Below are 13,674 nucleotides of genomic sequence, written 5' to 3' on the forward strand. Positions count from 1 at the left end.
GCAGTGAGCTGAGATTACACTTACTGCACTCCAGCCTGGGTGACAGAGCAAGACTCTGTCTCAAAAATAAAAAAGAAGGGCCGGGCGCAGTGGCTCACGCCTGTAATCCCAGCACCTTGGGAGGCCAAGGCAGGCAGATCACAAGGTCAGGAGATCGAGACCATCCTGGCTAACACGATGAAACTCCGTCTCTACTAAAAATACAAAAAATTATCCTGGTGTGGTGGCAGGCACCTGTAGTCCTAGCTACTTGGGAGGTGGAGGCAAGAGAATCGCTTGAACCCGGGAGGCAGAGGTTGCAGTGAGCCGAGATCCCGCTACTGCACTCCAGCCTGGGTGACAGAGCGAGACTCTGTCTCATAAAAATAAATAAAAAGAAAAACAAGAATGATTGTATATACTTTCGATGTGCAATGTGGTGATTTTATACATTTACATTGTGCAATGATTAAATCAAGCTAATTAACATAACTATCACCTCACTTATCTTTTTTTGTGGTGAGAACATTTAAAACCTACTCTTTTAGCAATTTTTTTTTTTTTTTGAGATAGAGTGTTGTTTTGTCTCCCAAACTGGGGTGCAGTGGCGCGATTTTGGCTCACTACAACCTCCACCTCCCAGGTTCGTGTGATTCTCGTCCCTCAGCCTCCCGAGTAGCTAGGATTACAGATGCGCGCCACCACGCCTGGCTAATTTTTTGTATTTTTAGTAGAGACGGGGTTTCGCCGTATTGCTCAAGCTGGTCTTGAACTTCTGAGCTCAGGTAATCCACCTGCCTCGGCCTCCCAAAATGCAAGGATTACAGGTGTGCGCCACCACGCCTGGCTCTTTTAGCAATTTTGAAATATACATTACTAACTACAGTCATCATAGACCTCTGAAACTCATTCTTCCTTCTAACTGAAGCTTTGCAGCCTTGAAACATCTCTGACACCTCTGTATCCCCCCACCCCGTCCCCTGGGCTCTAGTTGTCACCATTCTACTCTCTACTTTTTTTTTTTTTTTTTTTTTTTTGAGATGGAGTCTTGCTCTGTTGTGCAGTGGCACAATCTCTGCTCACTGCAAGCTCCACCTCCCGGGTTCAAGGATTCTCCTGCCTCAGCCTCCCAGGTAGCTGGGATTGCAGGCGCCCACTAACATGCACTGCTAAGTTTTGTATTTTTAGTAGAAACCATATTGGCCAGGCTGGTATCGAACTCCTGACCTCAAATAATCCTCCTGCCTCAGCCTCCCAAAGTGCTGGGATTACGGGCGTGAGCCACCGTGCCCGGCCTCTACTCTCTACTTTTATGAGTTTGACTATTTTAAGATTTCACATGTAAGTGAGATCATATAGTGTTTTTTTTTTTTTATTGTGTCTGACTTATCTCACCATAATGTCCTTCAGGTTTATCTGTGTTGTTGCAAATGACAAATTTTCCCTCTTTGTTTTTTTTTTTTTTTAAATAGGGTCTTACCATGTTGCCGAGGCTGGGCTCAAACTCCTGGGCTCAAATGGTTGTCCTGCCTTGGCCTCCTGAGCAGGCTGGCACTACACTTAGCTTCTAGACTGAACAATATTTTACTGTGCAAATATACCACATTTTATTTATTCACTTATCTGTTGATGGATATTTAGATTCCATATCTTAGCTCATATAAAGCTCTTAGTAAGTGTACTGCTTGACACGTTTAGTAAGGACTCAACAGAAATGGTTCCCATACCTGCTAATAATCTGGTTCACCTCTCAGATATCTGAATGTTACTTTCTTTAAATCTCATTCCTGGAGCGCATGAGGATTCACCTTTTTGAAGTAGTTTGTTTCACTCAGCTTACTCTGAGAATAAGCCATCCGCAGGTATTATTGTACTTCAAATTGCTTGATGTGGCGTGTTTATATTACAGCTTGTTTACAAGGTCAAGTCAAATCATATATTGGAGAAACTGGCATTGAGTTCTGTGGATGCCAGTGAACAGACCGAATGGCAACAACTTGTAGAAGACGCTAAGGAAAATCTACATAAAATCCAGGTATGTTTTTCTTGTCACATACTACAGTATTTAGATTGACGTGTTGATCAACATTAGGTTGCCTTACTGTGTCTGGCATTTGTGAAACAGGATGATGAATTTGTGGTGAATTACTGCCTGAAAGCTCAGTGGATAACCTATGAAACCACTCAAGAGATGCTGAATTATGCCAAAACCAGGGTAGGTTCGTTTTTTTGTATTTTGTTTTTTTGGGACAGGGGAGAATTTGCTTTAATCTCTCATAATCCTGCCTCAAATATATTTTTTCCTCCTATCCGCTATGTGTATTATTAATAAAAAAGTTTTTATAATAGCTTAATGGAGATAATTCACATCCTATACAATTCACCTATTTAAAGTACAGTTCAGTGGTTTTTAATATATTCCTTGAGTTGTGCAAGCATCATTATTGTCAATTTTAGAACTTTTAAATCTCCCCAAAAGAACCTCTATCCCAGACCGGACGTGGTGGCTCACGCCTTAATCCCAGCAATTTGTGAGGCTGAGGTGGGTGGATCACCTGAGGTCAGGAGCTGGAGACCAGCCTGGCCAACATGGTGAAACTCCGTCTCTACTAAAAATATAAAAATTAGTTGGGCGTGGTGGCACGTGCCTGTAGTTCCATCTATTAGGGAGGCTGAGGCACAAGAATCACTGGAATCCGGGAGGCGGAGGTTGCAGTGAGCTGAAATTGTGCCACTGCTCTTCAGCCTGGGTGACAGAGCAAGACTTTGTCTCAAAAAATAAAATTAAGGCTATGTGCGGTGGCTTACTCCTGTAATCCCAGCACTTTGGGAGGCCAAGGCGGGTGGATCACCTGAGGTCAGGAGTTGAAGACCAGCCTGGCCAATATGGTGAGACCTCATGTTGTCTCTACTAAAAATACAAAAATTAGCCGGGTGTGGTGGCGCGCACCTGTAGTCTCAACTGCTTGGGATGCTGAGGCAGGAGAATTGCTTGAACCTGGGAGGCGGAGGTTGCAGTGAGCTGAGATCACGCCACTGCACTTCAGCCTGGCGACAGAGCAAGACTCCGTCTCAAAAGAAAAAGAAAAAATATTAAATTAAAAGATAAAACTCTTAAATGTCTGGGTGAGGTGTCTCATGCCTGTAATCCCAGTACTTAGGGAGGCAGAGGTGAGTGGGTCACCTGAGGTCAGGAGTTCAACACCAGCCTGGCCAATATGGTGAAACCCCATCTCTACTAAAAATATAAAAATGAGCTGGGTGTGGTGGTGCACTCCTGTAGTTCCAGCTACTTGGCAGGCTGAGGCAGGAGAATTGCTTGAACCTGGTAGGCAGAGGTTGCGGTGAGCCAAAACTGCGCCACTGCAGCCTGGGCAACAGAGTGAGACTTTTATCAAAAAACAAAAGAAAACAAAACCTGTATGCCATTAATAGTCATTCCCCATTTCCCCCAGTCCCCTAGCTTCAGGAAACCACTAATTTACCTCCTGTCTCTCTAGATTTGCCTATTCTGAACGGTTCAAATAAATGGAATCATATATGTCTCCTTAATGTCTGGCTTCTTTCACTTAGCATAATATTTTCAGAGTTTGGGCTGGGCACGTTGTTTCACGCCTGTAATTCCAGCACTTTGGGAGGCCAAGGTGGGCAGATCACGAGGTCAGGAGATCGAGACCATCGTGACGAACACGGTGAAACCCCGTCTCTACTAAAATACAAAAAATAAAAAAAATTATCCGGGCGTGGTGGCACGCACCTGTAGTCCCAGGAGGCTGAGGGAAGGTAATCGCTTCAACCTGGGAGGTGGAGGTTGCTTTGAGCCGAGATCGTGCTTCCAGCCAGGCAATGGAGCAAGACTCTGTCCCAAAAAAAATAAAAATAAAAAAAAATCTTCAGGGTTCATCCATGCTGTAGCACATGTCAGTGCTGTATTTCTTTTTATTGGCACATAATATTCTATTTTATGGATATACCACGTTTTGTTTCTCCATTTATCAGTTGATGGACATTTGGGTTGTTTATACTTTTTTCCCCCAATTTTGTTTTTATTTTGTTAAAAAATACATAACATGAAATTTACCATTTTAACCTTTTTTAAAAAAAATATTTTATTTTTGAGAGGGAGTCTTGCACTGTCGCCCAGGCTGGAGTGCAGTGGTGTGATCTCGGCTCACTGCAACCTCCACCTCCTGGGTTCAAGTGATTCTCCTGCCTCAGCCTCTCAAGTAGCTGAGATTACAGGCTCCCGCTGCCACCACACCTGGCTAATTTTTGTATTTTAGTAGAGACGGAGTTTCACCATGTTGGTCAGGCTGGTCTCGAACTCCTGACCTCAAATGATCTGCCTGTTTTGGCCTCCCAAAGTGCCGCAATTATAGGCATGAGCCACTGCGCCCGGCCTATCTTAAGCATTTTTAAATTTAATGGTATTAAATACATTCATAATCACATTCAGCCATCATCCATCTCCCCAACTCTTTTCATCGTTGTGAAACTGAAACTCTGCCCATTAAACACAGACTTCCCATTTCTCCGTCTCCCCAGCCCCTGGCAAACCATATGCTGTCTATGTATATAATTTTGACTACTCTAAGTACCTTATATTAAATGGAATCATACAGTACTTGTCTTTTGTGACTGGCTTATTTCACTTAGCATAATATCCTCCAGGTTCATTCATGTTGTTGCAAATGACAGAATTTCTTTCTTTTTTGTTTATCCATGGTCCCTGACTCTGACCCTAACCCTGACTTCTTTAGTTATTTCCACATTTTTGCTGCTGTGAATAATTCTGCTATGAACATGGGTGTACAGATGTCTATTTGAGTCCCTCTTTCAGTTCTTTTGAGCATATACCCAGAAGTGGAAATGTTGGGTCATATGCTAATTCTGTTTTTTTGAGACAGAGTCTCACTCTGTCTCCCAGGCTAGAGTGCAATGGCGTGATCTTGGCTCACTGCAACCTCTGCCCACCCCGCCAGGCTCAAGTGATTCTCTCGCTTCAGCCTCCCAAGTAGCTGGGATTACAGACATGTGCCTCCACGCCCAGCTAATTTTTGTATTTTTAGTAGAGATGGGGTTTCACCATGTTGGCCAGACTAGTCTTGAACTCCTGACTTCAAGTTATCTGCCTGCCTTGGCCTCCCAAAATGCTGGGATTACAGGCGTGAGCCACCACACTGGGCCCTAATTCTCTTTTAAATTTTTTAGGGAACTACCATGTTTTCCATGGTGACTGTGCCATTTCACATTTCCAGCAACAGTGCATAAGTGTTCAGATTTCTCCACCTTTGCTAACACTTTTTGTTTTTGAGACAAGGTCTTGCTTTCACCCAGGCTGGAGTGCAATTGTAATGCATTGCAGCCTCAAACTCCTGGGTTCAAGCAATCCTCCTGCCTCAGACTCTCAAAGTGCTGGGATTGGGCCAAGCACAGTGGCTGTAATCCCTCCACTGATGTATGTAAGGTGGGAAGGTATGTTTTGATACCGTTTGTATATATTAGTCTTATGCCAAAGAAATAATTTTTTAAAAAATGGATTCTTGGCTGGGTGCAGTGGCTCATGCCTATAATCCTAGCACTTTGGGAGGCCCAGGAGAGCAGAGCACTTGAGGTCAGGAGTTCGAGAGCAGCCTGGCCAGTAAGATGAAACCCCATCTCTACTAAAAATACAAAAATAATTAGCCAGGCTTGGTGGCTCATGCTTGTAATCCCAGCTACTTGGAAGGCTGAGGCAGGAGAATTACTTGAACCCACGAGGTGGAGGTTGCAGTGAGCAGAGATTGGGCCACTGCACTCCAGCCTGGGTGACAGAGCAAGACCCTGTCTCAAAAAAAAAAAAAAATAATAATAATAATAAATAAAAAATGGATTCTTTTTCTGTCATAGACCTTTTTTGGCATGCAATTTTTGCAATTGCAAATAATGTCATTTTTGCAATGACCTATGAGTATTTTTGCTATTTATTTATTTATTTGTAATTTTTTTTTTTTGAAATGGAGTCTCATTCTGTACCCCAAGCTGGAGTGCAGTGGTGGGATCTCGGCTCATGGCAACCTCAGCCTCTCGGGCTCAAGGGATTCTCGTGCCTCAGGCTCCTTAGTAGCTGGGACTACAGGTGCGTGCAACAATGCCTGGTTAATTTTTTGTATTTTAGTAGAGACGGGGTTTCACCATGTTGCCCAGGGTCATCCTGAACTCCTGAGCTCAAGCAGTCTGCCCGCCTCAGCCTTCCAAAGTGCTAGGATTACAGGCGTGAGCCACTGCCCCCAGGCAAATGCATTATTTTAAAAAACATGTCAGTCTTTATAGTTTACTATTCATTTCACACTTAAATGCAATTTATTTAAAAAAATTTTTTGTTATTTCACAGAAAATCCATCATTTAGGAAATAAACAGTAGATATTCTTCTAACTGTATTTCTTATTATTCTTACTTAGCTTTTGAAGAAAGAAGATAAAACTGCTCTCATTTATTCTGATGGCTTGAAAGAGGTAATTACATTAGATTTCTAGGTTAATATGTGGGTGAATATACCTTTATAATATGTTTTCCATTCAAAATAGACCCGTATTTTATCAAGAGCAAGTTATTTCAATACCTTAGTTTTCTTATCTGCAAAATGGTAATATTAATAGGTACTTACTTTATAAGGTCATTTTGAGATCAAAGGAAATAATTCATATAAACTGTTGTACATAGTACCTGGTACCTGCTAAACATTCAAATGAAGATAAACTGCGATGTTGATTATGATGGTGCCAAAATACATGTGTGTGTGCATGTGAGCATATAAATATTCAGATTCTTAGTTCAAATTAAGTATTGTAATCCAGCTGGATTTTACCATAAGAATTTAGAAATCAGTGAAAAAACTGATTTTAAAGAGTTCCTACAATTAATGTATATGTGCCTTTATAATTGGATGTAATTGGAAATGTTTTTCTTATCCCATGTTTTGTGTGTGTGTGTGCGTGTGTGTGTGTGTGTGTGTGTGTGTGTGAAATAAAGGCAGTCCTATGGGAATTGAGTTGTGATGTGAGATAAATGTGAATGTGTATAGACATGTGAAATGTAATGATTAATTTTTAATGTTTTAATTTCAATATTGTTGCGTATAAATTGATTATTAAATTATTTTTTCTTCAGGTGCTAAGAGCTCATGCAAAATTGACTACTTTTTATGGAGCATTTGGACCAGAAAAATTCAGGTGTGTACATTTTTGTTAAAACTTTTTAGGCCAGCCATGGTGTCTGATGCCTGTAATCCTAGCACTTTGGGAGGCTGAGGTGGGCAGATCACCCGAGGTCAGGAGTTCGAGACCAGCCTGGCCAACATGGCAAAACCCCATCTCTACTAAAATACAAAAATTCACTGGGCATGGTGGCGTGCATCTGTAATCTCAGCTACTAGGGAGGCTGAGACAGGAGAGTCGCTTGAACCCGGGAGGCGGAGGTTGCAGTGAGCCGAGATCGTGCCACTGCACCCCAGCCTGGGCGACAGAGCAAGACTCGGTCTCAAAAAAAAAAAAAATTTTTTTTAGATTATAAGTTACATAGAAATTTGGAATGTCATAACAGGTATAGCAGTCCTCTTGCTGAATTTGTGTTTCTATGAGGGGCATTGAGTGATAGAAAATACTATTTTTTCAGCAACAAAAACTGGCTGATATTCCTTGTTGTCATTTCTTCTTTTTTGAGACAGGGTCTCCACTCTGTCACCCAGGTTCAAGTGCAGTGGTGCGATCATAGCTCACTGCAGCCTCAACTTCTTAGGCTTGGTAAAAATCTAACTATTCTGGATAAATCAAGTATTTGGTTCCTTATCTGCAAAGAAGTAAACTCTCTTAAAACCATTTCTAAGTTTCAGTGTTATAAGATTATATAGATTTATATTGGTTCTGTAGCTGACATTATTATTTGACAATAATTATGTCCTATATAACACAAAACATTGTTTATATTGCAAGGCATTATAGAAATCTTTCGTGTACAACAGCTGCTCCAAGACACCCGCTAACCCACAGCTCCCAGGTCATTCTCTGTGGGCTCAAGCAGCCGCTCCAAGGCAGCCACAATTATTTTTTTTTTCCTAGTAGTAAATTTACCCAGGAATTTTTTCACTGTGCCACCCTAGCAGTGAGAAGGGCAGATCTCCATATGTGTAAGTCCATCTTTTCTATCCTATTGATTAATAGCCATAAAAATTGGATTTACTTATATTTTACTTGGTGAAAACATCACCTCTTTAGAATGATCTGGCTCTTCTTGTAACGCCAGTTGTGCCCATATGATGACTCTTTCTGCAGTTTTCTCAGCTTCAGCAGGAGGCAGACTTCAACAGAAGGAGACAGTCTTCACCCTATAAACAGGGTTTGAAAGGAAGAAAAAACAGCTGGTATTTGCAAAGGGCAGTGTGGCCTTACCTCTTTATTTTCTATTTAAAGATAAAAATACATCATTTGGAAAAACATTATGGTTCAATGTTTTTTATATATTTTTTGAAACGGAGTCTCGCTCTATCACCAAGGCTGGAGTCCAGCGATGCTATCTTGGCTCACTGCAACCTTTGCCTCTCGGTTTCAAGCAATTCTTGTGCCTCAGCCTCCCAAGTAACTGGGATTACAGGCACCCGCCACCACGCCTGGCTAATTTTTGTATTTTTAGTAGAGACGGTGTTTCACCATGTTGGCCAGGCTGGTCTTGAACTCTGACCTCAGGCAATCCACCCACCTTGGCCTCCCAAAGTGCTGGGATTACAGGTGTGAGCTACTGCACCTGGCCTTATGGTTCAATGTTTTAATAATCTGAAAATCCACTTCTGATGATAGCAAACAATAAAATAAATTTAAAATATAATTCTAAGTAATGAAGATTTGTTTAATTCTTAGTCATTGCTATGATTATAGAATCGTATAAAAATAATGACATTTAAAAACACAATAAAAGAGAACTCACGCTCCATTCTAGAATTAAAGGGTCCTAAAACATATAAAACTGAGTCTGGCCCAGGTGCAGTGGCTCACGCCTGTAATCCCAACACTTTGGGATGCCAAGGATACCTGGTATCCTCCCTGGTGATCCTCCTACCGCAGCCTCCCAAGTAGCTTGGGACTACAGATGTGCACCACCACATCTGGCCAATTTTTTTTTATTATTTTTTTAGAAATGCAGTCTCTCTATGTTGTCCACGCCGGTCTTGAACTCCTGGGCTCAAGCGATCTGCCTGCCTCGGCCTCCCAAAGTGCTGGGATTACAGGCGTGAGGTACCACGCCCAGTGGTCATTTCTTTATCACAAATATTTTTACCTTTGATCATAGTCAGATTCTTACCATATGTTCTAATTGCTCATTTCCCTTCATTGTTAATTTATTCTGATAAATAGATTTAAAGTAAGTATACCTCTGATTTTAAGTAATGATATTTTGGTGCACATGGAAGTACATCTGTGGATTCAATTTCTGGAGGTGCAGTTGCTAAGGCAAAAGGTTATTCATCCAAACTTGGCTTCCAAAGCACCTTTTCCAATAGAATGAGTAGGGGAGGGCCCATTTTCTCACCCATTCACCAACAGTATGTTATAGAACTTGTTTTTTTGCTAATCTGATATATGCAAAAAAAAATTTTTTTAAATATTACCACATAGATTTGATTTCCATTCTTAATTTTGGTTGAAATATTTACTTTCTCAAGGTGAAAAGCCTTTTGTTTTTCTCCTTACATCCTTGGTCCCTCTTTCTCTTGAGTTGTTTTTTTTTTAAAAAAAAAAAACAGAGCTATTTCTGTGGTTTTATTATTGTTGTGTTTTTAGAGACAGGGTCTCCCATGTTGCCCAGGCTAGTCTCAAATTCCTGGGCTCAAGTGATCCTCCTGCCTCGGCCTCCCAAAGTGCTGGGATTACTGGCATGAGCCACCACGCCTGGACCGAGTTGTTCTTTTCAAAATTGACTTTAAAGTTCTTTGTGGGTATTTCAAATTTTCCTCTAATTTGGCATTTTTTAATTGATTTTGTTATTTTTTTTTTTTGACAAAAAATTCAGAAGTTTGTATGTTTATGTCTGTTTGGAAAAATATTACCCACCGCAAGATTAAAAATAAATTCTTGGCCGGGCGCAGTGGTTTATACCTGTAATCCGAGCACTTTAGGAGGCTGAGGTAGGCGGATCGCTTCCCAGGAGTTCAAGACCAGCTTGGGCAACATAGTGAAACCCTGTCTCTACATAAAATACTAAAATTTGCCAGGCAACTTGGCCAGGTGCTTGTAGTCCTGGCTACTAAGGAAGCTGAGGTGAGAGGATCACCTGAGCCTGGGAGGTAGAGGCTGCAGTAAGCTGTGATTGTGCCACTGCACTCCAGCCTGGGTGACACAGTGAAACTCGCCTCAAAAAATGAATAAATAAATACATTCTCTTGTATTTTTTCATTTTTAGAGTTTCTTTCTACGTTTAAATCTTTTTTTTTTTTTTTTTTTTTTTGAGACAGAGTCTAGCTCTGTTGCCCAGGCTGGAGTGTGGAGTGCAGTGGCACGATCTCGGCTCACTGCCACCTCCGCCTCCCAGATTCAAGTGATTCTCCTGCCTCAGCCTCCTGAGGAGCTGGGATTACAGGCGTCTGCCACCACACCCAGCTAAGTTTTGTACTTTTAGTAGAGATGGGGTTTCACTGTGTTGGCCAGGCTGGCCTCGAACTCCTGACCTCGTAATCTGCCCGCGTCAGCCTCCCAAAGTGCTGGGATTACAAGCGTGAGCCACTGCGCCCAGCCTAAATCTTTTTTTTTTTTCAATGAGACAGAGTCTTGCTCTTGTCGCCCAGGCTCGAGTGCAGTAGCTCGATCTTGACTCTGGCTCACTGCAGCCTCTGCCTCCCAGGTTCAAGTGATTCTCTTGCCCAGTAGCTGGGATTACAGGCACGTGCCACTGCACCTGGATAATTTTTTTTTTTTTTTTTTAATACGGACTCTCACTTTGTTGCCCAGGCTGGAGTGCAGTGGCGTGATCTCAGCTCATTGCAACTTCCACCTCCTATATTCAAGTGATTCTCCTGCCTCAGCCTCCCGACTAGCTGGGATTACAGGCATGCACCACTACGTCTGGCTAATTTTTGTAGTTTTAGTAGAGATGGGGTTTCGTCATTTGGAGCAGACTGGTTTCGAACTCCTGACCTCAAGTGATCTGCCCGCCTTGGCCTCCCAAAGTGCTGGGTTACAGGAGTGAGCCACTGCACCCAGCCAACTTTTGTATTTTTAGTTGAGACGGATTTTGCCATGTTGTCCAGGTTGGTTTGGTTTTGTTTTGTTTTGTTTTGTTTTGTTTTGTTTTGAGGTGGGGTCTCACTCTGTCACCCAGGCTGGAGTGCAGTGGCATGATCTCAGCTCACTGCAGCTTCAGCCTCCCAAGCTCTGCCACCCAAGTAGCTGGGATTACAGGCGAGCACCATCACACTCAGCTAAGCACCATCACACTCAGCTAATTTTTTGTAGAGTCTGGGTTTCACCATGTTTCTCAGGCTGGTTTCGAACTCCTGGGCTCAAGTGATCCTCCTGCCTTGGCCGCCGAAAGTGCTGGGAATATAGACATGAGCCACTGTGGCTGGCTGCCATCTTTTGTAAAGGATGTGGTGAGCTAGTGATTAAAAAAAACTTTTTTTTTTATTTGAGACAGTTTTGTTCTGTTGCCCAGGCTGGAGTGCAATGACATGATCTCGGCTCACTGCAACCTCTGCCTCCCGGGTTCAATCAATTCTTCTGCCTCAGCCTCCCGAATAGCTGGGATTACAGGCACCCGCCACCACACCGGCTATTTTTTGTATTTTTAGTAGAGACAGGGTTTCACCATGTTGACCGGGTTGGTCTTGAATTTCTGACCTCAAGTGGTCCACCCACCTCGGCGTCCCAAAGTGCTGGGATTACAGGCGTGAGCCACCACGATCAGCTGATTTTTAAAAATGTTTAACCAGCTACCTTAATGAATTTCTTTATTATGCATAGTAATATTTCATTTGATCTTGTTTTTTCCAGGTATATAATTTTATATTCAAATAATGAAATTTTATCTTATCAATTCTGATTTTCTTTTTTCCTCGTCGAATTCATTATAGAACACTTACTTATTTAAAAAATAGGCCGGGCACGGTGGCTCATGCCTGTAATCGCAACACTTTGGGAGGCTGAAGTGGGTGGATCACTTGAGGTCAGGGGTTTGAGTCCAGTCTAGCCAACATGGTGAAACCCCATCTCTACTAAAAATACAAAAATTAGCCAGGCATGGTGGTGCATGCCTGTAATCCCAGCTGCTTGGGAGGCTGAGGCATGAGAATCTCTTGAACTCAGGAGACAAAGGTTGCAGTGAGCCAAGATTGTGCCACTTCACTGCAGCCTGGGTGACAGTGAGACTCCAGCTCAAAAAAATAAAATAAAGTAAAATAATATAAAAATGCCTGTAATCCCATCTATTCAGGATGCTGAGGTGGCAGGATTGCTTGAGCCCAGGAATTCTAGTCCAGCCTGAGCACATAGTGAGATCCCATCTCAAAAAAACAAATAAAACAAACAAGAGTGAAAAATAATTATTTCTACGTGTAGTGATTATCTGATGAGGGTCCTATAGGAAGCTACATGGCTCTGAGGAAGATGTCGGGAGTTCTAGGGTCTGAGATAAGAAGGAAATGTACTTTGCATTGTGTGATCTTTGGAACTGGGTTTTTTTTAGTTTTTTGTTTTTACCTTTATGAAGAAGAAAACTAATTAAAATGCATTTAAAGATAATCCACTTAAAAGGTATAACCTTAATTTTTTTTAAAACTGACTTTTTTCCCTTCTTTGTCTATTCAGTGGCAGTTCTTGGATTGAATTTCTAAATAATGAAGATGATCTTAAAGATATTTTTTTACAGCTAAAAGAAGGAAACCTTGTTTGTGCACAGTATCTTTGGCTTCGACATCGGGTAACATGTTTTACATTTTTTCCTTAACAGCTTTATAGCTCCTGAGTTAGGTGATTGAATCAATGTTGGAGACTAACAAGGTGCAAGTCTGACTGGGTGATGAGGTGTTTTTTGATTGGTTCTTAAAATATGACTTGCTTTTGTTTGTAAAGGGCAAGGGGATAAAAAAGACTTTCCCCATGGGCTGGGCGCGATGGCTCATGGCTGTAATCCCAGCACTTTGGGAGGCCGAGGCGGGCTGATCACTGGAGGTTGGGAGTTCGAGACCAGCCTGGTCAACATGGTGAATCCGTGTCTCTACCAAAAATAAAAAAGTAGCCGGGCATGGTGGCACATTCCTGTAGACCCAGCTACTCAGGAGGCTGAGGCAGGAGAATTTCTTTAACCCAGAAGGTGGAGGTTGCAGTGAGCCGAGATCACGCCACTGCACTCCAGCCTGGGTGACAGAGTGAGACTCTGTCCCAAAAAAAAAAAAAAGAAAAAAAATGACTTTTCCCGGAGAAAATTGTCCTCTGATAACATTAAATCAGAAGAAGTACAGTGAATGTACAGTAGAATCTTATTTTATCCAATCATTAAGAATCTAGTTTCTTGGGAGCTAAATGATGAGAACACATGGATGCATGGAGGGAAACACACACCGGGGCCTTTCAGAAGGTGGAGGGTGAAAGTATCAGGAAAAATAACTAACGATTAATAGGCTTAATAGCTGGGTGATGAAATAATCTGTACAACAGACCCCCTTGACAAAA

The 13,674-nt window shown here is 42.0% G+C and overlaps 1 protein-coding gene across 3 annotated transcripts in view; it reads left to right on the forward strand.

Moving 5' to 3' along the window:
- Positions 1 to 13,674, forward strand: part of KNTC1 (kinetochore associated 1) — a 99,450-nt gene that overhangs the window by 27,858 nt on the left and 57,918 nt on the right. For all 3 annotated transcript variants that reach the window (XM_019038686.4, XM_055358253.2, XM_055358254.2), the window contains exons 17-21: positions 1,889 to 2,014; positions 2,105 to 2,194; positions 6,421 to 6,474; positions 7,130 to 7,191; positions 12,811 to 12,922. In XM_019038686.4, the coding sequence (XP_018894231.2) occupies positions 1,889 to 2,014; positions 2,105 to 2,194; positions 6,421 to 6,474; positions 7,130 to 7,191; positions 12,811 to 12,922 (444 nt within the window). The remainder of the gene's footprint in view (positions 1 to 1,888; positions 2,015 to 2,104; positions 2,195 to 6,420; positions 6,475 to 7,129; positions 7,192 to 12,810; positions 12,923 to 13,674) is intronic.

Source organism: Gorilla gorilla, chromosome 10 (assembly GCF_029281585.2).
Source record: "Gorilla gorilla gorilla isolate KB3781 chromosome 10, NHGRI_mGorGor1-v2.1_pri, whole genome shotgun sequence".
In the NCBI taxonomy this organism is placed as follows: Eukaryota; Metazoa; Chordata; class Mammalia; order Primates; family Hominidae; genus Gorilla; species Gorilla gorilla.